Below are 22,552 nucleotides of genomic sequence, written 5' to 3'. Positions count from 1 at the left end.
TTTTATTTACCAAACAAAAGTAATACTTTAAAAATAAATTTCGTCTAAATTATTATAAGAAAATCAAACTCAAAATCTAAACTAATGTTTAACAACATGATCCAAATTTAACTGGCAAAGGAAAGCGTTCCAGTTAACGTAACCCTCGTTAATAACCATTTCTTGTTCAGCCCAAAATTTGCACTGAAAACGTTAATTTGATTGTGGAATTCAATTAAATAAAAAAAAATACAATTTAAAAAATTATGACACGGGAATAAGTAAGAAATTATATTAAGAAAAATAATCCTTATCTGACCTCAACATCTTTTAATGGTGGCGCATGGCGAACTGCTTTTGCAAACTCTGCATCACTCAAATTGACCACGGGTCGTGTTTGGAAGTCGAGGAAGTTCATCAAATCTTCATAGTAAATATTGCAATTCTCATCTTTACTCAGCCTGTTATAACACGGAGGTTTGAAAATGGTATGTCTATTTCCTTGGAACACAAAATAAATCAACAGCAATAACATTAACTCACATATCCAACATGCAATCCATAAGATCCGTATTAATTGGCAGTCGATGAGCGAGTAAGAGTTGCCTCATGCGAGTCAGGGACAAAGTACCAACACCCATTTCATCCGCATGTAACAGACCTTCCCGGAGTCTGTCCCGGTCGTCCCACAAACCTCGCGTCAGCGCTGTAAATACTAGAGACCTACCGTGGTAACATTGGTTAATAAACTTAAAAGGTTTATTTTTTAAATTATCGTCAAATGTGATGAAAAGCGGATTTTAATCTTTAATTCAGTAACTTTTTGTTTACCCCTACCTTAACATTTGTCGTCGATGACTTTCTTCTTTACCTGGATCGCCTCGAAAATGTCTAATAATAGTAATGAATTCGTGTTCTGTCATCTTTTCACACATAATTTCCTTTAAGGCTTGTCTGTAATATGGGACTTAGTTTAACAATTGTTTAACATCAGTATAAATAGAAGACAACAAATTAAATTGAAGACCGTACAAAGTATACAAAAAGAAAAGGTCCTTACTTGAAACATCTCACAGACATTAGTTCCTTGTGGTCTGGTACCACAGCTTCCATATATTTAGCGACAAAGTTTTTATAACCGTTTTCTTCAGACACCAAAGCTCGCCTGATCTTGTCCATTATTAATGCTATATTAGCCGTAGGATACTATAAATGTGAAAACATACATGAATGCAGAAGTCTCACATAATACGTAAATTTTCATAACATAAAACCTAAAGTCAACAATGATATTATAGTTATTTTTTGACAGTGACAGATAAATCACTCGTTTTTAACTAACCTCATTAGCGTGCAGTTCCATATACCGCAAGGCGTACTCATCAGCGGCTATGAGTCGGAACCGATGGTTGTTGATGACTAGTTCGTTTCCTATCCACATGTCCTTATCCGTGTAAGCCGGAGGCTCTTTGGATACGAAGAAGTCCACGTCTGGCAAATACATTTTGTTGCGACGAAAGAATTTTCCGCCCTATAAACGAAAATTTTAAAACCAAGGACGAAGAAAATAGTTCACGTTAGGTAAGATGACAAAATATAATTTTTTTAAGAAGTTATTAGTGAAATAGTTAAGCATTACAAAATATCATACCAAAAATCCAGAGTTTCTTTCGCCAAGTTCATACACGGATATCGTATCATCGCATAAATAGTAGAGTACAATAAAATATCTCCTGCTGTCTACAGAATTGTCATTAATGAGTCTTGCAGCGAAACGTAGGATATGAGAATCGAAGCCAACTCTGAAATTTATTATAATTTTAAAATATTTCATACCGATAGAAACATGTTGAGATAATTTAGCTATAAATAAGATTGATGTTGAGAATTATGCTTTATACCTGTCCTTATGTAAAAATTTAATAAAATCACGATGTGGAGGTTTAGGTTCTACAGTGCGGCAGTTCTCTGCGGAATCTTCGTACGATCCGTAACCATTCCACGGCGGTAATTTTCGTTCCGCCATATTAGCACTGAGGCATATACCGCGGTCTTCGGGCGTAGGTAGTGGGTTGAAATTGTCTAAAATAATTAGCAATTTATAAGTACCAGATTCTCCCACTGGCGTAAGTGGTGGTAAGTAAATTTTTCTATTTACTTACCAAATCCATATGTAACTCGATAATACTCTTTAGTATAGGGGTCACAGTCGGTCAGTACCACTTTCCTTCCAAACACATTTAGCACTGCGCCAACACTAAGATCTGCGGGGGAATAAGACGGTTGTTGGGGCCCTCCAGTCATTTCCACGTGCGGCGGAATTTTCTAAAAGACGTTTTATATTTTGTTAAAAAATAAAAGGAGCTAAAGCCTAATATTCCATTTATTAGGATGAAAAAACATATGATCATACCCTTGGTAAACGCATTCTTTTTAAAAACATTGGCGCAGCTTCGACTCCGGAATTGGGTGGTAATTTCTCTTTAATCTCCATAGTGTCATCTGCTAAGAAATAGTGAATATCTAAATGATGGACCGTCCCAAACTGCGTGTCTCGGTCGTCCCAATATCCAAAGAATCTAAAAAAAAAACATTTAACTTAACACTTACTTACATTTAACTTCGTTCAACTCAACGTTGATGTAATTTTTGCATTAACGCTTACCGTAATACTTCTCTGTCGTGATCCAAAAATTGTCTAAAAGGTCTATGTTTGGGTGGTTTCCCAGAAGAGGGAGCTCTCTGTAATCATCAAGTACATATATATAGTTGTGACCGTAACCAGTATTGTATAAATAATAAAAATATCAATCTTACTTCCAAACTATCAGGCCACGGTATGGGATCCGGTACATTGATTCCGAGACGATTGAGAAAAGTTCTTGTGAAGTTATCACAATTTATTATCTATAAGTAAATAATTAGCTTTAATAACTTGGATAATCTTGTGATCAACTAAATGTTTAAAACATTACCTTTATTGTTTTACCGTAAAACGTGACTTCCTTCCCAATACTGAAATCGAGGATGTCATAGTACAAATCGTAGCTTTGTGGGAGCCTAATTCTTTGTCGTCTTATTAATGTTCCTGCAAATTAAATGTTTAAGAAAATTTGAAAGGCCACAAAAGATTCGCTTGTTATTAAATTCGGTACTACTGAAATTTATTAATATATACTTCTATATCTATACTCATACAATAAAGCGTGACACATTACTTTGTGACGCAGGATGTCAGTAATCACAGCATATTTTTGAATAACTCTTTATTTAATAAAAAAACCCCTACATTTACAACACGCTTTACGCTATATACATATTTTCACGCTATTAAACTAAGGGGTAAGATAAATTGGAAAAAACCTTTATGTGGGAAAGGGCCCATAAACTACAAGCTGCCAACATCAAGGAAGCAAGGTTGCCACAGTTTGTCAACATGTCAGCTCATTTTGACATTCGCAATTGAAAATTTGACAAATGTAAATAATAAAATAACGTTTTTATAATTTAATGCAGATGAAGCCGCACGGGAAAAGATGATAGTGTATAAGTTCAAAAGTGCTTAAGTATCAAACCTTGTGAAAATCCACTGTTGTCAGTTCTAGGTTCAATAACCTTAATAGTTCCATCTTCGAGATAAAAGAAAATATCTAATTTATGTAATACACGTGCAGCGGAGCGCATTTCATGAAGAGTTTCTTGATAAAATCCTTGAAACCTGAGTATCTGCAAATGGAGAAAGATTTAATAGCCTAAGGAAGAACATAAATATAATATAATAGGCTTTGAAAGTTTGAATCGACTGTTATTTCAACAGTCTTTAATGTGCGAAAAGAATTAAGTGCTATTTCCGCAATATATTGAGGGTTACATTTCTGGTCCGGTTTTAATTTACATGTTGTAACAACTCAAAAAATGCTTCCTATTATGTAGTTTATTTATTTATTTAGTTAATATTAAAAATAATACACAATAAACATACATTTTTGTCGTACATCAACCATGTCGGTTGCTCCGGGGCCTGCTTCCGACAGTAGAAAGAGGGTACGCGATTTGTGTCCGCCGCTTTATCAACCAACATATTCACTTTATCCACACTCGTGAAAATTGGGCGGACGCCGAAACCTTTCTTTCCAATCTGTAAAAAAAAACATGTTTTTGAGCACAAATTAATATCGATGTTTAGTTTAGTATTACGGATGTCTAGTTTTGTCCCCTTTACATTTTTCCTTCTCGTTTGTCCCTTCTCTAATATAACTAAAATGAAGATTACTTACGAGTGTATTGCTGCCATATCCAGGTAACAAAGGTAATCTAGGGTTACGCATAGCCATGGTAAAATATGTAAAAAATATTCAACAATAAGTTATTACAAAACTAATGTATAAATTCCAAAGTTTTATCTATACATTTGTCAACGTAATACCGTTGTTTGTTACTATAGTAACGCTTTTTTTCTTTAGCAAAACTTTTTTCTTTTATGGTGTTTTTAAAGGAGATCAACATTTAAAGTAAAAATGCAAAAAAAACATGTTGGTAAATGCAAACTACTTGAGGCTACATTTACTGACAATTATTTTAATCACTAGCTTTTGCCCGCGGATCCATAAGCGTGGAATTAAAAAAAAAAGCAAAAGTGATTACCCAATGTGTTTTTCCGGATTATCCTCTACATTTGTACCAAATTGAATCAATTTCTGTTTAGCCTTTTAGACTAAAAACTCTAACATCAATCAATCAATCCCTCCATCTATCAATTCATCCATCCATCCATCTAAACTTTCGCATTTATAACATTAGTATGATTATTGATTGCATAAGGCATATGAATAAAAAAACTTTTAAAAAATGAAACTTTATTTTTAATTATAATATTACACATAATATAATAATAAATAATTACATAATATCTTATCTAAAGATTTAAATAATAAGTACTCGTACAAAGCGCTAATATCATAAATAATAAACATTATTCCTATGAAAATCACAACACTTCGGCTTTGCGATATACTTTTAATAGAGACTTAACAATTCTCCTGGCGAAAAAAACAATTAAATGAAAACATAGTAAAACTATTACAAAGGCGCATTTTGACATAAAAAGGAGAAAGAGAATATAATACTAAAAGCTAAAGAAAAACAAATATTTGTAAGAAACATCAACATTTTAAAAACAAATGATATAACAAACTTAATTCGCGTCAAATCCGAGATCGAAATAAAAAAAGGTTATATTGTGTGGTAGTTATTCACTTATTACTCGTATGCAGATACATTGCCGAAGGCCGCATGACGTCATGTGTAAACAGTCAACGGCAAACCTTCTTAGATGCCACGGTTCAATTGGGCGAAGAACACCGCGGGGTTTAGTGGGTAGTTCGGCCGAAATATAAGCCGGAAGTCCCACACGAAACTGTCCCCGTTGCTCCGCAGCACGGACGGCTCAGTACTTACGTTCCCCGCAACAACAAAAAAAAACGGCAAACCTTCTGCGCACGACTAATAAGTTGTATAATAATTTAAGTTTAAAATCAACATTAATTTAGAGGAGATTTAGTTAACCGTGTGGCAAGAAATTTAGCCAAATATACATTGTTAATGTATTGAATAGGGCTTAATCAACATTCGTTTTTTTTAACTTAACTATACTTAATTAACCTATTAAAAGGATTTATACTAATTTATCTTAAAAAGCCATAATTTATTTCCATTAAAAATATTGCTAAAATCACTATAGAATTCGACATCAACTTATTGAAATTGTATTAGTTTAGCCAATCATTGGTCAAAATGATTTCTTTAGAAAACAACATGACATGTACTTATAGTAATGAAATTTACATCTTATTATACAATACACTTCTGTCTACCATTTCTCGTACATTTAATACTTTATTGTCTAATCATGCAATGTTGCTGTAGAGCAAATAATTGGAGATTTTCCCCTATTTTATATGGATTTCATGTCCAAGAGAGGTCTTATTCAGGTTTAACAAGATGTTCCAAATTTAACTGGCAAAGGAATGCGTTCCAGTTCACAAAGCCCTCTTTGATAATCTTTTCTTGTTCCGTCCAAAACTTGCACTGTAATATTACACATAACACTGTAATCATTGTACAAAATTAAACATCTGTAGACCATAAATATTTTAAAGCAAGGAACAGTGTAGAATAACTGATGTTATAAAATTGAACAATAATAACGAACAAGTACATTTAGAAAATTGTTGCGCGTAAATTCACATGTTTTGGGAGATAAGCTTTTGGGTCGTTTAGCTCCTCATGTCGTTCTGAAATGGTACTTATGCTATTAGAATTAGTCATTTTAGTTTATAGTAATCACCTCTCTGTCCCTTATAGGTGGCGCGTGTCGCACAACCTTGTTATAGTCCACATCACTCATATTAAACACCGGCCGAGTTTGGAAGTCCAGGAAGTTTAGCAAATCTTCGGTGTAAATGTTACAATTGTCATCTTTACGTAGCCTGATAAATTACATTAAGGATTGCTTAAATGGTATTATTTGCATGTACCATTGTAAGCATTTCTTTAAATAGGACTAAATAAAAACTTACACAGAAAACATACAATCCATCAGTTCATTGTTAATGGGTAACCGATGGGCGCGTAAAAGTTGCCGCAAGCGCGGCGCGGGCATCGTGCCGAGACCCATCTCATCTGCGTGCACTATGCCTTCCTGAAGTCTGTCCCGTTCGTCCCACAGATCTCGCGTCAGGTCCGAGAATACTACAGACCTATGTATAATAACATTGAATAAATACAATAATAATAAATTAAAGTACAATAGTAAAATTTCAAATTAGTACTTTGTCTCACCTTAGCATTTCTCGTCGGGGATACTCTTCCTTACCTGGATCACCACGAAAATGTCTAATAATTGTTAAAAATTCGTGTTCTGTCATCTTATCACACATAACTCCCTTCAATGCTTGTCTATAAATTTAAACATTAAAATGTAGTATGTTTTTTTTATTTCAGTCTATAAATGCAATATTTCATGTAATCAATACAATTGTACTTACTTAAAACATCTGTTAGTCATTAACTCCTTTTTATTCGGTTCTACCGCTTCCATATACTTAGCTACAAAGTTCTTATAGCCATTTTCTTCAGATACCAAAGTTCTTCTAATTTTGTCCATTATCAATGCAATATTAGCCATGTGATACTGTAAAAAAAACGCTACAATACTTCGAGAAGCAAAAGTACGCAAGGTTACATCTTTAAAATAATCATTTGAATCAATCAATACAGAACTAAGTACTATTAAAGAATATTTATGAAAAACTATTAACAAACCTCATTAGAGTGAAGTTCCATGTACCGCAAGGCGTATTCATCAGCGGCAATAAGTCGAAAAGAATGTTTATGTATGACGAGCTCGTTGCCCACCCACATGTCCTTGTCCGTGTAAGATGGAGGCTCTTTTGGGACGTAGAAGTTTACTCCTGGCAGATACACTTTTTCACGACGGAAGAATCTACCACCCTTAAAGATTTTTGAAATGTTAGATCGTGATACCGATTGTATAAATTTTAGTATTAGCAGCTTTTGACATAATTTGAAACATTTAAAAATTATTTCCACACTTTCTCATTATACAAGTTGCTAGTACTTCTGTGGAATAAAAATAGCTAAAAGAGAACACTTATAGAGCATAATATTAAAAAACCAACAATTACTTAAACAGGATTTTAGTTCAGATTTCTTATACTAGATCTACACTAAAAGACTCCCGAAGTGACATAATGACTACTTGTGAGGCAACAAATCTCCATTATCATACCAGATATCCAGAATTTCTTTCACCGAGTTCAAAAACAGCGATAGTGTCGTCGCACAAATAGTATAACACAATAAAATATCTTTTAGCGTCCTCGGGATTGTCGTTAATGAGACGCGAAGCAAATCGTAAAACATGAGAATCAAAACCATCTCTGAAATACATTAATTTATTTAAAAAATAATTATTAACTTCTACTGTCCTTCATAGGAAAGTAAACGCTATTTACTGGAAGTGTCCATCTCGTCATTCCTAAACGATCTGACTTGATATACTAGCTGAGTTGGCTTTGTCCAACTTGGCTGCGCCAACTTATGTCCTGGCCGATTACAGCTGAATCGGTCAAAAGTACTCAACCAAGTGATTCTTGTGGTATGGAATAATGTTGTTGATTATATTATATGGTGGTTAAACATTTGTACACTATAGCAACGTTCATTTTTAATATAATGTGTTTTAATTTAATACGCTTTATACCTGTCCTTATGTAAAAATTTAATAAAATCTCTATGCGGAGGTTTGGGCTCTACAGTGCGACAGTTTCCTGCGGAGTCGTCATACGATCCGTAACCATTCCACGGCGGTAGTTCTCGGTCGGCCATTCTACTACTGATGTATTCAACGTGTTCTTCGGGTTTAGGTAACGGATTAAATGTATCTAAAAAAACACGGCTATTAAAGGCTGATATTTTGATAATTTTGTCAAAAACTAAATACATTGTGTGGTTACAAACTCTTGTTAGCTCTTTACTTTATTATGACCTTCCAAAACTACTATTATAAAGAGAAAAGATTTGTATTATTTGGATTGTTGTATTTATAAAATAACTAAAAACTACCGGGCCGATTTCAAATATTCTTTCACCGGTATAATACTACGTATAAGGATTTTTTTTTTTTAAATAATTTCACGATTACGAAATCGCAACAGCTAGTTAAGAATAACACTTACCGAACCCGTACGTAGCTCGATAATATTCTTTGGTATAAAGATCGCAGTCGGTCAGTACCACATTCCTGCCATACACGTTAAGCACCGCTCCAATACTAAGGTCGGCGGGTAAGTAAGACTCCGGTTTGGGCCCTCCAGACATCTCCGGCCGCGGTATATTCTAAAAGATATTTATAAAAAACTACAACAAATGAAATTATTTGTAAGAAATCTAACAACTTGATATGAATAATCGTACCCGTGGTAGAAGCATTCTCTTTAGGAACATAGGTCCTGATTCGACACCAGAATTAGGTGGTAGCTGTTCTAATATTTCTATTGTATCATCAGCAAGGTAATAGTGAATCTCTAGGTGATGAATCTTGCCTAAATATGTCTCTCGATTGTCCCAATACCCAAAAAACCTGAAAGTTGATTTGATTTCACATTATGATCAAAATTCCTTCAGTTGTATATTCAAATGATTATTGTCTACGTACCGTAATATTTCTCTATCATGCTCCAAAAACTGTTTCAAAGGCGTCGGTTTTGGTGGTCTGTATGTGGGAGGTTCTTTCTGGAAATAAATATTGAATCACGACATTACATTTTATAGTAGTTACACCAAGAGAATACGAGTACACTTACCTCTATCGCATCAGGCCACGGTATAGGATCCGGCACGTTGATTCCCAAGCGATTCAAAAATACTCTTGTGAAATTGTCACAACTTAAAATCTGTAAAAAACATTACTCTTACTCGTCATTTTCATGTTTTTCTAAAATATAGTGTATATTAAATACCAATATTACCTTGAATACTTTTCCATGAAAAGTGACTTCATTCCCGATATTAAAATCAAGTACATCGTAGTACATATCGTAGCTATGCGGGAGCCTAATTCTTTGTCGTGTGATTATTGTTCCTGTAAATAAAGGATTTAAAAATAAATGAAAAATTAATTATTCCCAAAAACTTTAAACCCTACGTAACCGTAACATTTTTATTTATAATATAAGGTAGCAAACGAGCAAGCGGCCACCTGAATCCACCGAAATGAAAGCGACTGCTACCCATAACATCCGCAATTGCAGATGCATTGCCTACCCTTAATTGACGGAGGAGAAGACGCACATAAAGAGGTCATTTCCCCTTCCTATGCGTCTCCTCTACTTTTCCTTTCCATCCTTTCCTCTTAAGAAAAGTGTGGAAAGGGAAAGGTACTAAAAGTACTTACATTAATGTCATGGGCTTTAGGTAATAGACTAAAAAATAACAAAATAATAATTACATTAAAAATAAATTTGATCCACTGTCTATTTGGAATGTAACTTTGAGATAAAAGATATCAACGCATGTTCCGTAGGTATCATTCACTCTGTAGACAATTTTATTTCATCGTACTAGCGACATTTGTTACAAACTTAATAAGGACTTCGCAAAACATGGATAATACACATATCAATGAACCAATTAAATATAGAAAATAAATACAACTAGTTAAAAATGTGAATACTTATGACAAGTTCAAAGCTACATTTGCGTTACCTTGCCTTAACCCACTATTTTCTGTTCTAGGTTCTGATACTTTAATGGTTCCATCTTCGAGAAAAAAACAAATATCAACCTTGTGTAGTACATGAGAAACCATTTCATTATAGCTTTGCATGAAATATCCACGAAATCGTAGAATCTAGAGAGAAGTGCTTGTTTTAGGAGCATTTTTTTAAACGTATAAACTTTGCTATGATCTTTAACTAAGGATAGGCATTAAAATACATTCTAAAACACAACATTGCATCTAAATGTTATCATAGCAGACCTTGGGAAATAGGTGGTCATTTAATTTTCGGTAAAATAACAAAGTAAATTGGAACTATAGAGAATTCATTTCGAATTTAAAAATCAACTATTATAGGCCATACTTCTTCTATCATTATAATCTTAGTAAAGACACTATTGAGAAAAATTAATAATTTCTTGATTTTTAGTATCTCTGTTGTATTATATAACGCTTGCAAAATCTGTTTTTAAAAATAAAACAAACATGAAAACTTACTTGTTTGTCGTACGTTACCCAGGCGGGTAATTCCGGGCCCTGCTTGCGAGCGTATAAGGAGGGTACGCGATCAGAGTCAGGTGCCTTATCAACCAACATATTGATTTTGTTGATAGTCGTAAAAATCGGACGGACGCCAAAACTCTTTTTTCCAATCTGTAAGAAAACATTACTTGTTAATAAAATAAAAATAAGTACAGTCGGGTTTAGCTTATTTTTAATGCCTTGTATGTTGTAACTAAGAAATTTTGGAAGTAAGTAAGTTGGTTCAGTACATGTACAGGAGGTGTTATACCTTGTACTGAAGCTCTATAGTATTAATTACTTAAGATTATTTTGTACATACAGAATTTATAAAAACTAACTGAATACTTACAAGAGGATTGCGGCCATATCCGGGTACTAATGGTAATCTTGGATTACGTATAGCCATGTTTGTGCTTGTATAATATATTTTAACTCTATAATATCCTTAAAAAACAACAATTATCGTTTCCAAGTATTGTCAACGCCACAATTGTGCATAAAAACGATTTGGTTTCTACGGCAACGTAATTCTGATGTTTAGATATTCTTTTTCAGGTCAGATACTATTCAGTGAACGACCTCTTTTCCTGGAAAAAATACTTATCTCCCGAATCGCCAGTTTTGAGGTAGCTCATTGCATTAAGTATCATGTACATAATACTTAATGCAATGCAAACCTTGTCCCAGGGTGATAACACTATCGGATTAGAAAGCCGACGAGCTCTAAGTTGCACCAGCGAGATTCATAGAAAGACTATGATCAGAAGTCTTGAAGATATTAATCAAGTTTTTGATATTAAGTTATGAACTCCAGGTAAGTCGAAATCCATATATCTTTAAATTTTCAGATACTTTTTTTTATAAAATATACTGCGTGTACACTCTTTAGTTATGTCATTGTCTCCAGTCACTGTCATATTACCTGTCAAGTTGTCAAATCATCGTGGGACTGTCATGAATTCATGATTGATTCATTTGCTGTATTTCTTATAGTAAAACATCATTAAAAACAGCGAAATGATAGATGTTGAAAGCAAAATAAATTCATTCTTTATTTTTAATTCCACCTTTGGTCCTAAAGAAGGAGAAGTATGTAGTGCAAATGGATAGCTAGATAAATAATTACTATGAGTATAGTTCGTTTTTATTAAAAATTAACAAATTACTCAATGTTATCATTTCTAGGAATTGAAAAGGATATTGTTTTTCCATCCTAATCAAATCGGTGCTGATGCAAGAAAAATACAGGTCGGTTTGTGCGAAGCAGTTGTGAAGTTTATGTCGTAAGTTTACTTCTGAGGTGTAATTGTTATTGGTAAACACTTATAAAAAATAATTAAATACCGAATTCTTATTAGGACGTTTTCATCAGAACCATGTGAAGCTTTACAAACACAAACAAAGCGGTATATATTTTACCAGCCAGAGAAAAATTACTGGATGGTATTGGTAAGGAAAATTTTTATTCACAACATTTTCTATTGTAAAATAAAACTCACGTTATTTATTATAATAATTTATGTTCTAGGTTGTGAGAATACCATATGCAACAAAAGCATTATCATCAATTGGTGAGAAAAAGGGTGACATGGTAAATATACTCTAAATTAAAACATACTAGAAATGTAATGTTGCTAACTATTGTTTTACTATTTCAGATTCAGCCATCAATTATGCAGAATCTCCTTGTAACTGCATACAAGATGTTTAGGATGTTTGTAGGCTTGTTCACAGACATTCCTGCAGATGTGATATACACAAAATGCCAACAGTTTTTCACACCTGTAAGTTATCAACAATCACACAGTTATTGCTGTAAAACTTTAAAACAAAAAAAGTATTGCATTACATTTGTTATTATATTGTTTCATTTATTTTTCAGTACATACTTTCAAGATGTATAACAAATGAAGTGACAAATGTAATACAAGGCATTAATTATTTACCACTTGAAAAGAATTCATTCCTCAAGATTGTTTGTTTCATTGATCTATTAGAAATCAACTTTTCAGACTTCAAATGTATTGGATTTATCTACAATGAACAACTTATTTGGTATGTATGATAAATAATCTATACTACTATACTATGTTATAAAGAGGAAAGATGTGGATTTTTATATGTATTTAAATATATTTTTATTTTACGTGGATGAAGTCGCAACCAACAGCTAGTAAATAACATGATAAAATATTTGCTCCCCAACAATCATCACTAGAATTGACTATGAAAAAGTTTTAGTTCATATTTTACGCATTTACTATATTTCTTTTAGGAATGGGCTTTCAACAGATGATATGCTAACCTTATACCAGTATTTAGTACAAAGTTTACTTCCCAAACAAGTGGAGAAGGAGATCCAAGGAGGTGCGGTGACCGCAGCTCAGAGACATGGTCGTTTTATTACACCCAGTGATGGAATACATACAGATGAAGATATTGATAAGCTTATAAAAGTATACCTCAAACTAGAAGATGATACAGAAACTAGACAGTATTATTTAATTATTTATAGAACTCTAAGTGCTACAATTTGTTTAACAGTCAATGGTATGTATTAATTCCTTAGTTTGTTTGTACTATGTAAGCTCAATTCTTTGTACAGTTTGCTGCATAAATATATTTGCATTTACAAAGCTTTAAAAAACTTTTATGAGCTCTTAAATTTGATAATATGCATGCTTTTGTCTATGAATTATTATCAACTCACTATGTTTCCCCACTGAAGGACTTGAAGCCCCTAAAATAAATTCATTCTTTATTTTTAATTCCACCTTTGGTCCTAAAGAAGAAGTATGTAGTGTAAATGGATAGTTAGATGAATAATTACTATAAGAGATAATTAAAAGTGACATAGTTAATAACACTAGTCCGGAGCAAGGAATATGATGAATTTCAAATGTACTTTTGAAATCCGGAAATCAAAAACCATGTTTTCAAACAAACACATGGTGAGATTTAAACCCTGGATCTGGAAATTACAAGTCAAACCCTACATGGACATACAAAATGGCATAAAAAGGGGTGCTAGCTATGATGATTTAATTTGTCTTTTGCACACCAGGTCAAACAAATTGTCACAATAGTGGATCTCTATGGATAGTTAGACATGACTAATTCAAAATATTATTTTTTCAGCTGACAAGAAATTGGAATTAGAAACATTGAAGTCTCTTGATGCTTTCATTGGACCACAGCTGTACTCCATTGCATCAACAATAAGTGAACAATGCACATTACATGCTTTACAAAATGCTCAGCTTGCCAACACAGAAAATAAGTTTTTATATTTCAATAGAATTAATTTGGCTTTCAAATCTTCAGTAAGTGGTTAAAATATTTAATGACGATTTTAAAGGGATCAGAAATATTCAGTAATATATTGAATGGTTTCAATTGTATTTAAAACCTACAAGATGTTTAATCAAATTTCTTATTTTAGGTTCCGATAAACTCTTTAAGTCCATCAACAGCTATCAAACCAGAAGTATTGAATATTATAGCAGGAATACATTCGGATAGAAAAAGGTAACTCATTGAATATAAACAAATTGGACAATGCATTAAAACGGAAAGAAGTTTTAAGATATGTCACAATGTTCTTGATTATTTTTGTAGTGTCATTGTATTTTTTTTTTCTTTATTACTCTACACAGAAAATGTCAATGACATGACATCACTTGTGGGCAGCTAATAGGGTTAGATCATGGTTTGTTTTCATTTCCTCTCTTAAATTATTATTTGTTTTTAGTCTGGGTAATTATGGAGAAATTATCATTAAAACATTAGATGAATATTGGATTACTGGGAAATCATCTAACGACAGGGAATTCTATGTTATTATTCAAAAGAAAAATGCTAATGTGATTGAAATTGCAGGTAAGATAAAAATTGCTGAAGCAAATGCTGTATTTAATTTTTTCTTTGTTTTCCTTTAAGAGGTAAGTGTTAAGTTTAATTGTTTTATTGCAGAGGAAGTGAAACAAGTATGTGAAGCACAAATGAAAGGAATTTTCTTTTATCCCATATGAAGAAATTTTTAAGGATATGATAAAAAAAAAACACAAATCAATGTAATAAGTATTTTATTTATTATAATATTTGAATATAATATTAAATTTGTATAGATATATTATGAAGATTAAATAACACAATTGTTAAGAAAATTAAGTTTTATTCGCACTCTATGCTAATCCAGTGATGTCTTATTATCTTTATTTCTGAACTTGGTATATGATTTTATAATCAATTCTTTATTTTCATAGCCCCACGAAAGTAGAACTAACGAGAAGCAAATGGCTCCTACAGCTATATGAGTTAACATTGAATGTGTCAATATTCTATATTCAGAAAACTTACAAATAGTACCAGAAATACATAAAGTCAACAAAAAATATTTACCTACATACAAACCTTTTAATGGTTTGTAACCAGTATCTTTATACTTATCATTGATAAAATGAATACTGTGCACAATTCTGGCAAACATATTGATACAATTAGAAACTATAAAACCAACAGGACCAAAGAAATATGTCAATGCATAAGATAATACAAGAAAACTTATAGAGAAAAATACCATCAAATAATTATAACTATTAAGTTGTGCACTAGTCATTGTTGCAAAACAATAACATTCTGTAATACCATTAACAGCTAACAGGACTATAGCTAAACAGTGACTTTTGAGTAATTGGACAGGCAATCCACTCTCAACAAACACTTCCCCACCATACAATAATAATAAGGTTTTCGCATAGCTCTGTCCAAAAACAAGAACAAGCAACCCAATAGAACTGACAATCTTACAAACTTGAGACAGAACATCACATGATTCTTGGATCTTATATTGATCTTGTTTATGTATTGGCAACTCTCTTTTCACCATTTGTGTGAAATAGAAGTAACTACTATCCTCTATAGGTCTGAAAACAAATCTGGCTGCTAAACTACCAAGATTATTGACCACATCATAAGTAGCCTGTTCTTTAAAAGACATCACAGGGCTTACAGACATAACATACTTCTCCCCTTCTGTTAACAGCTGCTTTACCACCCCTTGCTTGGCAAAACTAACTGTCAAGGTATTCAACTTCTTATTTAATAAAGAATTCAATGACCCTTCATACTTTGGGAAGAAATCTTTCAAGGATGTATATGTAAAATCATCCATGTTATCGAACAATCTGTTCAAAACTTTTTCTGGAACTAACTTACTTTTAAGTGCTCCTTTGGCATAGAGAGGTTTATTTCTAATATACCAGTAAAAGAATACATAATAACTTATAACTATAACTCCAATACTGCCAACTTGTGCTACGGAGAAGGCAATAAGTGCTAATGATCTATCATATACTATTATAGACACAAACAACAATGTTCTAACAAGAATATGCACAGAATCAAGGAATATTTTTAGTTTCACAAAACAGTACAATTGTGCAACTAGTGCTACATTAGCTGAGCACAGCTCCAAAATACAGGAGAATGCAACAGACCAGCAACCGAAGGTATACTGCGTAGCATACTCTGGATGACCTAATGGCAATATATTTATCCATATGTACACAAAACATAGTGATAAAACACAACTTATGGGCACTGATAACCAAATCTGATTCATAATATGGCTCCAACGAAACTCATCTTTCTGACCTAAACAAGCTCTGTGGAATGGTTCCCTACTGAGAAACAATATTGTACTCTCAAGTAGCAATAGTCTTACATTCATTATCCCAAGCACTTCATGCCCCACATTCCTAATCACCCACGCGTTAGTCACGAAGGTGATACAGCGAAACAAAATTTGAAGAATTATGTTGAAAGAAGCATTTTCGAGGCTACTCATCAATAAATTTCGCCCCATGTTTGTTTTCTACCGTTTCTTCATACAGCGATCGCGTTTCCTTCACCGGTGTTATTTTGTACGGTCCGCTTGATTACATATATTTTCTTGTTTGACATACATATTACATACCAATGATCGTCATACGTGATGGATATTTTTTTGAAATTTTCATTTGGCCCGAACGCCACTGGATCAACGCTGCAGGAAAGATATAAGGTAATGAGATCATTACTAATTCTCGTTATAAATATTGTAGTAAAAACGCAAGTTCACTTACGTGTTCGACAGACTGATAAGATCGATTATTATTGTAGCGATGCGTTCGTCATTTTCTAGTTCACCACCAGATTCAAGGACGGCGCCTTCCTCCGTCAATATCAAATATCCGATTTGGTCTGGAATTTTTTCCATTATAACTGAAATATTTATATGCGCAGTATGACAAAGAAATACTAAACAGGAGCAACCAGGACAAATCAAATAAAATATACAGATTTTATTACACACATAGATATTTTCTTCACATATTCAACGCCAAAGAGTAGGTAGGTGACAGTATTTCATTCCAAACCCTAACCATAGATAAACATTTGCTATAACTGTAAACAAAATATTCATAATCTGTTTTCTTCGCATTTCATAATCTGTGTGACACTATTGATCTTGCTTGAAATTGAAATCGTGAATTGCAAATGTCAGTGTAATGATTTTGTGAGATTTTTATTTGTATTTGCTTATCTTATTTGAATACATATATTTGTATTATTTAGTCTAACGCATTTATCTATATACTTTGTAAATACTGCAGATCGCTTTCATCTTCTCGAATCAGGTACGATCATTATTTTGTTTGTACTACTGTGTTCGCCACAAATGTATTGATTACTCAATATGTTAGAGTATTTGGTAGATATGGCGATTAGACAAAAATGAATACGCAATTAAAAATTATATATCCAAACTAATTTTCCCAGCTTAACTCTTTTAAGCAGGCATTATCCTGCTGACTTATTATGCTTATTGCGAATTAGACAAAAGGTCGAATAGGCGTATAAGGTCAAATGACATCTTATTTTACATTTTATTAAGCACCTAATTTAGATTTATAATTATATTACTTAATAACATTATCAGCACCTTCGTTTAGTATTAAAGTAAATTGTAGTAAATTGTGTTATGAATATCAATAAATTGTAAAAATTGACACATTAGTCATTTTTGCGTTAACGTGCTATGTTTTCATAGCCTTTTAATTTAATCTTTGATTTCATGAAAGAACTATCATATCGTAGAATTTTATCTGAAGGCTCTATGACAAAATTTCAAATAATAATTAATGTTTTGGAGAGGACTAGTTCTTTCTGCTATTTATTGCTTCCAATTTTTATTACACACCTGCATATTTCCCGTTACATATATTCTGATATATCATTTTAAAATGGCATATTACAATTGTTTTTTCTTCATTCTATATAAGCTCGAGATTTATACTTGCATATGGTAAACTGAAATAGTCAAATGGATTTGAACTCACCACAAAATTGGTGGTCTGAACCTCTAACCAATGGGCTATCGCCGCTTATGTTATATTAAGTTAAATACTCAGTTCATCATTCTGAACTACCAGTATCACATCACTGAGATATACATTTATTTCCATAGAATGATCACTAAAATATCCTTCCAGACTATCCACTACGTCTATGCCAAATTTCATTGAGATCTGTTCAACCATTTAGGCTACAAACTCTAACAAACATCCATCCATCCATCTAACTTTCGCATTTACAATATTAGTAAGATTAGGTAGTAAATTAGCAGTGACCTCTATCTGTAGGAATATGCAACAAGTTGTAAAGTTGTGTTTCTATTTCCTACCTTAAATCTAATGAGTGGATTTACAGAAAGTGCATATTTCCCATTTCTATCCTTTTCTTATGGGAAAAGAGAAAGGGGGTGAGGATAACAGGGGTAATGTTATCTCCTTATGAACAATTTGTATTTGGTCCTATTATGACTAATGCACATGACATTTTTTTATAAGATTCAGACTGTGGCCAATCAAATTATTCATAAAACTATTTAACAAGGTTATTACTCTTGACAGGTTTATTGAAATAAACATGACCTATTGTTTTATGTCATATTTATATTTACATTCTTGTGAATCATATTGATAAACAAATTGCTTATATACTTAAATTATTAAAATGGAGGTATATAATACACATTCCAGTATGTGCTACAAGGAAATCATAACAAGGGAATATGAATTTATTTTTATCTCATTTGGTAGTGTTCTTGTGGAGTTGTTTGTTAGTACTTCAGCTATTTAAAATAGATTTTTTCTCTGTATATTGGTAATAACTTATCACAGCTAAGTAGTGATACTAACATACAGATTAAATTTTTGAAATTAACAATTACAAATTAAAGCTACAATTTTTAATTTAAGAAGAATATTATTTATAATTGTTCATGTACAGATTATTAAGCAAGTGAATGTATTGCTTCTACAATATTTTTTGTGAAATCATACTGTGATGTTTTTTTAACAGTTTTATTGCTTGATTATAGAAGTTGCAAAAATGTTACGGCTCCGTCCCAAGTTGGGAAGTGACCGCAACAACGAATGGCGTTGTTGCTTCTGTCTGCATGTGCGCACCGGCACCATCTTGCTTGGTACATGGCATCTGGTAAGTTTCACAACATAAGTAATAGAAAGATGTGTTGAAAAGATATTCATTACTATTTAATTCCAGATGCTACATTTGGTAGCTTTGGGATTCCTGGCGGCGATCGTGCGCGACCCTCGCCTGCTGGAGGAGCTGGAGCGTGACTCTGCGCCAGCGGACTGGGGCGAGCTGGGCGCGGCCATGCCCACTCCGCTCTCCAACGTGGAGTCGCCGCCCAGCCCCTTCCCGCAGCACGGCAACCAGCCCCGAGACTATAGCTTGATTTACAGTGATTTACATTAGACTTTATCTTATAAAACTGTTTTATTACTACTTATCATGTCATGGATGTGTCACATCTATGTACATGATGGAGTTTGACTCTAGATGAACATTTTACAATTATAACCTATAACCACAAATGTTATTGTGATATTTGAACACCTGTATGATTACAGCTGGTTTGTTTTATATTGATTAGCAAAAGACGATTAGTAAAAATAGGCATTTATGAATATTAACAAATTCAGTAGAATTCACTTGAATATTTAAAAAAATAAATGTGTTAATATATATTTGATTTGCCCTAGATGATGTGGATCTTGGTGCACTGGTTACCCTTTGTACTCTGGTGATCACACTCTTCCTGATCTACGGCGCTTCCCGCGGTAAGCCAGTGCACCTGCTGCCGTTCTTCTGCCTGCAAATATTCGACTTTGCTATCACTGTGTAAGTATTTGTTACAGAAAGATTGTAATCTATAAGAAGTACTAGAACATTGCACAATTATTGTTATAAAAAATTTGCCAACTTCGGTAACATTATGGAAACTGAAGGTAGCTGTATATTGTACCTCACATATTTACCACAAATATTATTTTTAGTTGGCAACATTATTCTTTCTGATATATTTCATCTAAATGAACTCTTTTGTTAGTACTTGTACTTGTATTTTAGTAACTGTTTTGTTAGTACTTGTTAAGTTGTCACCGCTGGCTACATTGGTGTTGTTTGTGCCAGTATGACGGCTACCGGGTACCTGTGCCACTTGCGCTCCATCCACCACCTGATCGCGGAGACGAAGCGCGTGCCGTGGCGCGCGCAGCTGCTGCAGCTCTCCACGCCCACGCTCACCCTCATCGTGCTCGGCGCCATACTGCTCGCTATTCTCATCAAGGTAACAAACAGTATAAACTAGCTTTGCCCCGCGACCGTCCGCGTGGAATTAAAAAACTAAAGTATCCTGTAAGTATGTGTTCTTCCAGATCCTCTACATCTATGCCAAATTTCATCGAGATCTGTTCAGCCGTTTAGGTTACAAATTCTAAAATGCATCCATCTAAAGTCACATTTACTAATTAGTAAAATTTGAATGTATTATACGTCTAAATTAAAATTTGCTATAGATGTGGCATATAGTCTGTAGAAACTAAAGTTTTTTTTTTTCCGCAGTATGTAATCGTGGCCAAAAGTATTTATTTTCTACCTACATTCGTTACTCAAGTACCTTTAAACGGTTGAATCGATCGTAAAGAAACCCTTTTGTTTTCACTGAGTCCTGGGATGGTTTAGATTTACAATACCACCCAATAGGTGGCGCAACCTTCGACTTTTTAATTAAAATTAAAAACGAGAGAAACATTTCTTGGGTATATTAGAAAATCTTTATCATTGTAATGTTTATTAATAATTGTTATAAATGATTTATTTTGTACATAGCTGTACTGCCTGCGCGTGGTGTGGCGCTGCTTCAAGTACCTGTCGATGCTGTCGATCCCCGCGCTGAGCCCCTTCGTGATCTCCAGCGAGGCCGCGAGCCCCGGCCCCGTGCCCTACGCGCCCGCGCCCTACTCCAGCCTGCTGCCCGACTACGAGGAAGCCGTCAAACAGACCCCCCCGCCCTCCTACCGCGCTGCCACCCTCATGGCTGTTATCGATCCTAATGTGGTTACCGTAAGTACAAGTGGTTTTTTAAAGCTGTACCCAACAAAAGTACATGCATGCTACACTGCGAAGGAAATAACACTTAAAAAAATGTCTAGAGACGAGCTTACTGAAAGCACAATGATTTACATGAGAGTCTAGTTATTAAGTTCATACTTAAACCTTATAGTAATATTAAAAAGGAGACAGTTAAGGTGAGTAGATATTTGTTAATACTTATCCCCAAAACGGCCTAATGGGTCGTAATGAAATTTGAAAAAGATGTAGAACTTAGTTTGATAGGCTAATTGAAAGTTCTTTGTTAATTACGCGCGGACGAAGATGCGGGTAATAGCTAGTAAAAAAGAAAGCAGTCATTTTGTTGATAATCAATATCGTTTTTTATTGACAGGCTGAAGTATCCGCCGCCCCCGCCCCCGCCCCAGCCGCTGCTGCCCCCGCCCCCGCCGCCGCCGCCCCCCCGCAGCAGTCCACCGACACAGTCGTGATGCTGCCGCAGCAAGGAGCGCACGTGCGCGTCTGAATCTCTTCATTAATATTACCATACGGCAAATGCCATTATATTATTGTTCGAGTAGAAAAAAAAAAAAAACAAAAAATATAATATCATGTTCTCTTATTTATTGTGAAGATTGCTCTCAAGCGTTTGATGGAATTCACTTGTTAATCTAAAACTATCACGGATCTTCTTAAGAAATGCTTTTAATACTATAAATTATTTTGTATTTCATATATTTTAGGTTCGTTTGTTTTTATTGAATATAAATTTCAGTTATTGTTTTAATTATATTTTACAGCCAATATGTATATACATTTGTTCCTTTTTTATTACATAATGGGCTATAGCTTCTAAGTAAAAAAATCTTTTTTTGTTGGTTTTTACATTTTTTTAGTTGAAATGAATGTCAAAGGTATACTGCTTTTGATGTACCGTGTTGTGGCAGTTATTGGATTTTTCAATTGTGTATTAGGATTTAGGTATAAATTTCGTATTTGCTTGTATTTCTTGTTTCGCTCAAAATATCATCTTCATTGTGCCATTATTTATGATTTTTTTTCTCGATGTATTTTTAATTAATATAATTAATTACTTAGAAAAGCTTTTTTAAATAACATTCCATACAAATGTTGTAATTGCGAAATTCTTATTTATTTAAAGCTCCGTCCTAATTTTTTTTTCATACAATCATTAATTTTAACATATAGTTTACTAGAACTGAAATATAAAATCAAAAGCTAACTAATGTTTAATAAGCTATTTCTATTAAAATGTTTATTGGA

At 33.4% G+C, this 22,552-nt stretch overlaps 5 protein-coding genes across 7 annotated transcripts; 2 read left to right on the top strand and 3 right to left on the bottom strand.

Annotated features, from left to right (window-relative positions):
* Nucleotides 1-13: 13 nt before the first annotated feature.
* Nucleotides 14-4,407, bottom strand: LOC106108571 (EF-hand domain-containing family member C2-like). Its single transcript, XM_013289784.1, has 16 exons — nucleotides 4,257-4,407; nucleotides 3,962-4,117; nucleotides 3,555-3,705; nucleotides 2,955-3,067; nucleotides 2,797-2,886; nucleotides 2,645-2,721; nucleotides 2,393-2,558; nucleotides 2,142-2,304; nucleotides 1,881-2,061; nucleotides 1,631-1,781; nucleotides 1,322-1,510; nucleotides 1,040-1,185; nucleotides 817-933; nucleotides 523-702; nucleotides 299-440; nucleotides 14-183 (listed from the first exon to the last, which is right to left on the bottom strand). Exons 1-16 carry the CDS (start codon nucleotides 4,311-4,313, stop codon nucleotides 82-84), a joined length of 2,181 nt encoding a protein of 726 aa, XP_013145238.1. The 5' UTR covers nucleotides 4,314-4,407; the 3' UTR covers nucleotides 14-81.
* A 516-nt stretch (nucleotides 4,408-4,923) lies between these two features.
* On the bottom strand, nucleotides 4,924-11,308 carry LOC106108663 (EF-hand domain-containing family member C2-like). Of its 2 annotated transcripts, XM_013289920.1 has the most exons (16): nucleotides 11,154-11,308; nucleotides 10,778-10,933; nucleotides 10,267-10,411; nucleotides 9,531-9,643; nucleotides 9,366-9,455; nucleotides 9,218-9,294; nucleotides 8,977-9,142; nucleotides 8,739-8,898; nucleotides 8,264-8,444; nucleotides 7,790-7,940; nucleotides 7,303-7,491; nucleotides 7,026-7,171; nucleotides 6,820-6,936; nucleotides 6,558-6,737; nucleotides 6,326-6,467; nucleotides 4,924-6,066 (listed from the first exon to the last, which is right to left on the bottom strand). In XM_013289920.1, the coding sequence occupies exons 1-16, from the start codon at nucleotides 11,208-11,210 to the stop codon at nucleotides 5,962-5,964; spliced, it is 2,175 nt and encodes a 724-aa protein (XP_013145374.1). In that variant the 5' UTR covers nucleotides 11,211-11,308; the 3' UTR covers nucleotides 4,924-5,961. The 2 variants fall into 2 exon arrangements, with proteins under 2 accessions (XP_013145374.1, XP_013145375.1); XM_013289921.1 differs by lacking the exons at nucleotides 10,267-10,411; nucleotides 11,154-11,308 and having other exon boundaries at nucleotides 10,778-10,865.
* Nucleotides 11,309-11,741: 433 nt separating this feature from the next.
* Nucleotides 11,742-14,854, top strand: LOC106108474 (vacuolar fusion protein CCZ1 homolog). Its single transcript, XM_013289641.1, has 11 exons — nucleotides 11,742-11,893; nucleotides 11,990-12,087; nucleotides 12,163-12,253; nucleotides 12,333-12,395; nucleotides 12,463-12,588; nucleotides 12,687-12,859; nucleotides 13,080-13,354; nucleotides 13,943-14,127; nucleotides 14,247-14,332; nucleotides 14,556-14,683; nucleotides 14,777-14,854. Exons 1-11 carry the CDS (start codon nucleotides 11,822-11,824, stop codon nucleotides 14,833-14,835), a joined length of 1,356 nt encoding a protein of 451 aa, XP_013145095.1. The 5' UTR covers nucleotides 11,742-11,821; the 3' UTR covers nucleotides 14,836-14,854.
* A 63-nt stretch (nucleotides 14,855-14,917) lies between these two features.
* Nucleotides 14,918-16,758, bottom strand: LOC106108452 (protein RFT1 homolog). The gene has a single exon (XM_013289617.1). The coding sequence runs from the start codon at nucleotides 16,668-16,670 to the stop codon at nucleotides 14,994-14,996; it is 1,677 nt and encodes a 558-aa protein (XP_013145071.1). The 5' UTR covers nucleotides 16,671-16,758; the 3' UTR covers nucleotides 14,918-14,993.
* A 576-nt stretch (nucleotides 16,759-17,334) lies between these two features.
* LOC106108653 (tetraspanning orphan receptor) lies at nucleotides 17,335-21,863 on the top strand. 2 transcript variants are annotated; one of them, XM_013289907.1, is made up of 7 exons: nucleotides 17,335-17,484; nucleotides 19,230-19,348; nucleotides 19,415-19,616; nucleotides 19,918-20,056; nucleotides 20,348-20,504; nucleotides 21,047-21,280; nucleotides 21,663-21,863. In XM_013289907.1, the coding sequence occupies exons 2-7, from the start codon at nucleotides 19,241-19,243 to the stop codon at nucleotides 21,792-21,794; spliced, it is 972 nt and encodes a 323-aa protein (XP_013145361.1). In that variant the 5' UTR covers nucleotides 17,335-17,484; nucleotides 19,230-19,240; the 3' UTR covers nucleotides 21,795-21,863. The 2 variants fall into 2 exon arrangements, with proteins under 2 accessions (XP_013145361.1, XP_013145362.1); XM_013289908.1 differs by having other exon boundaries at nucleotides 19,211-19,348.
* The last annotated feature ends 689 nt before the right edge of the window (nucleotides 21,864-22,552 follow it).

This window comes from Papilio polytes, unplaced genomic scaffold, assembly GCF_000836215.1.
Source record: "Papilio polytes unplaced genomic scaffold, Ppol_1.0 DF821511.1, whole genome shotgun sequence".
NCBI lineage: Eukaryota > Metazoa > Arthropoda > Insecta > Lepidoptera > Papilionidae > Papilio > Papilio polytes.
The sequence above is the reverse complement of the archived record's forward strand: the minus strand, read 5'-3'. Positions and strand labels throughout refer to the sequence as shown.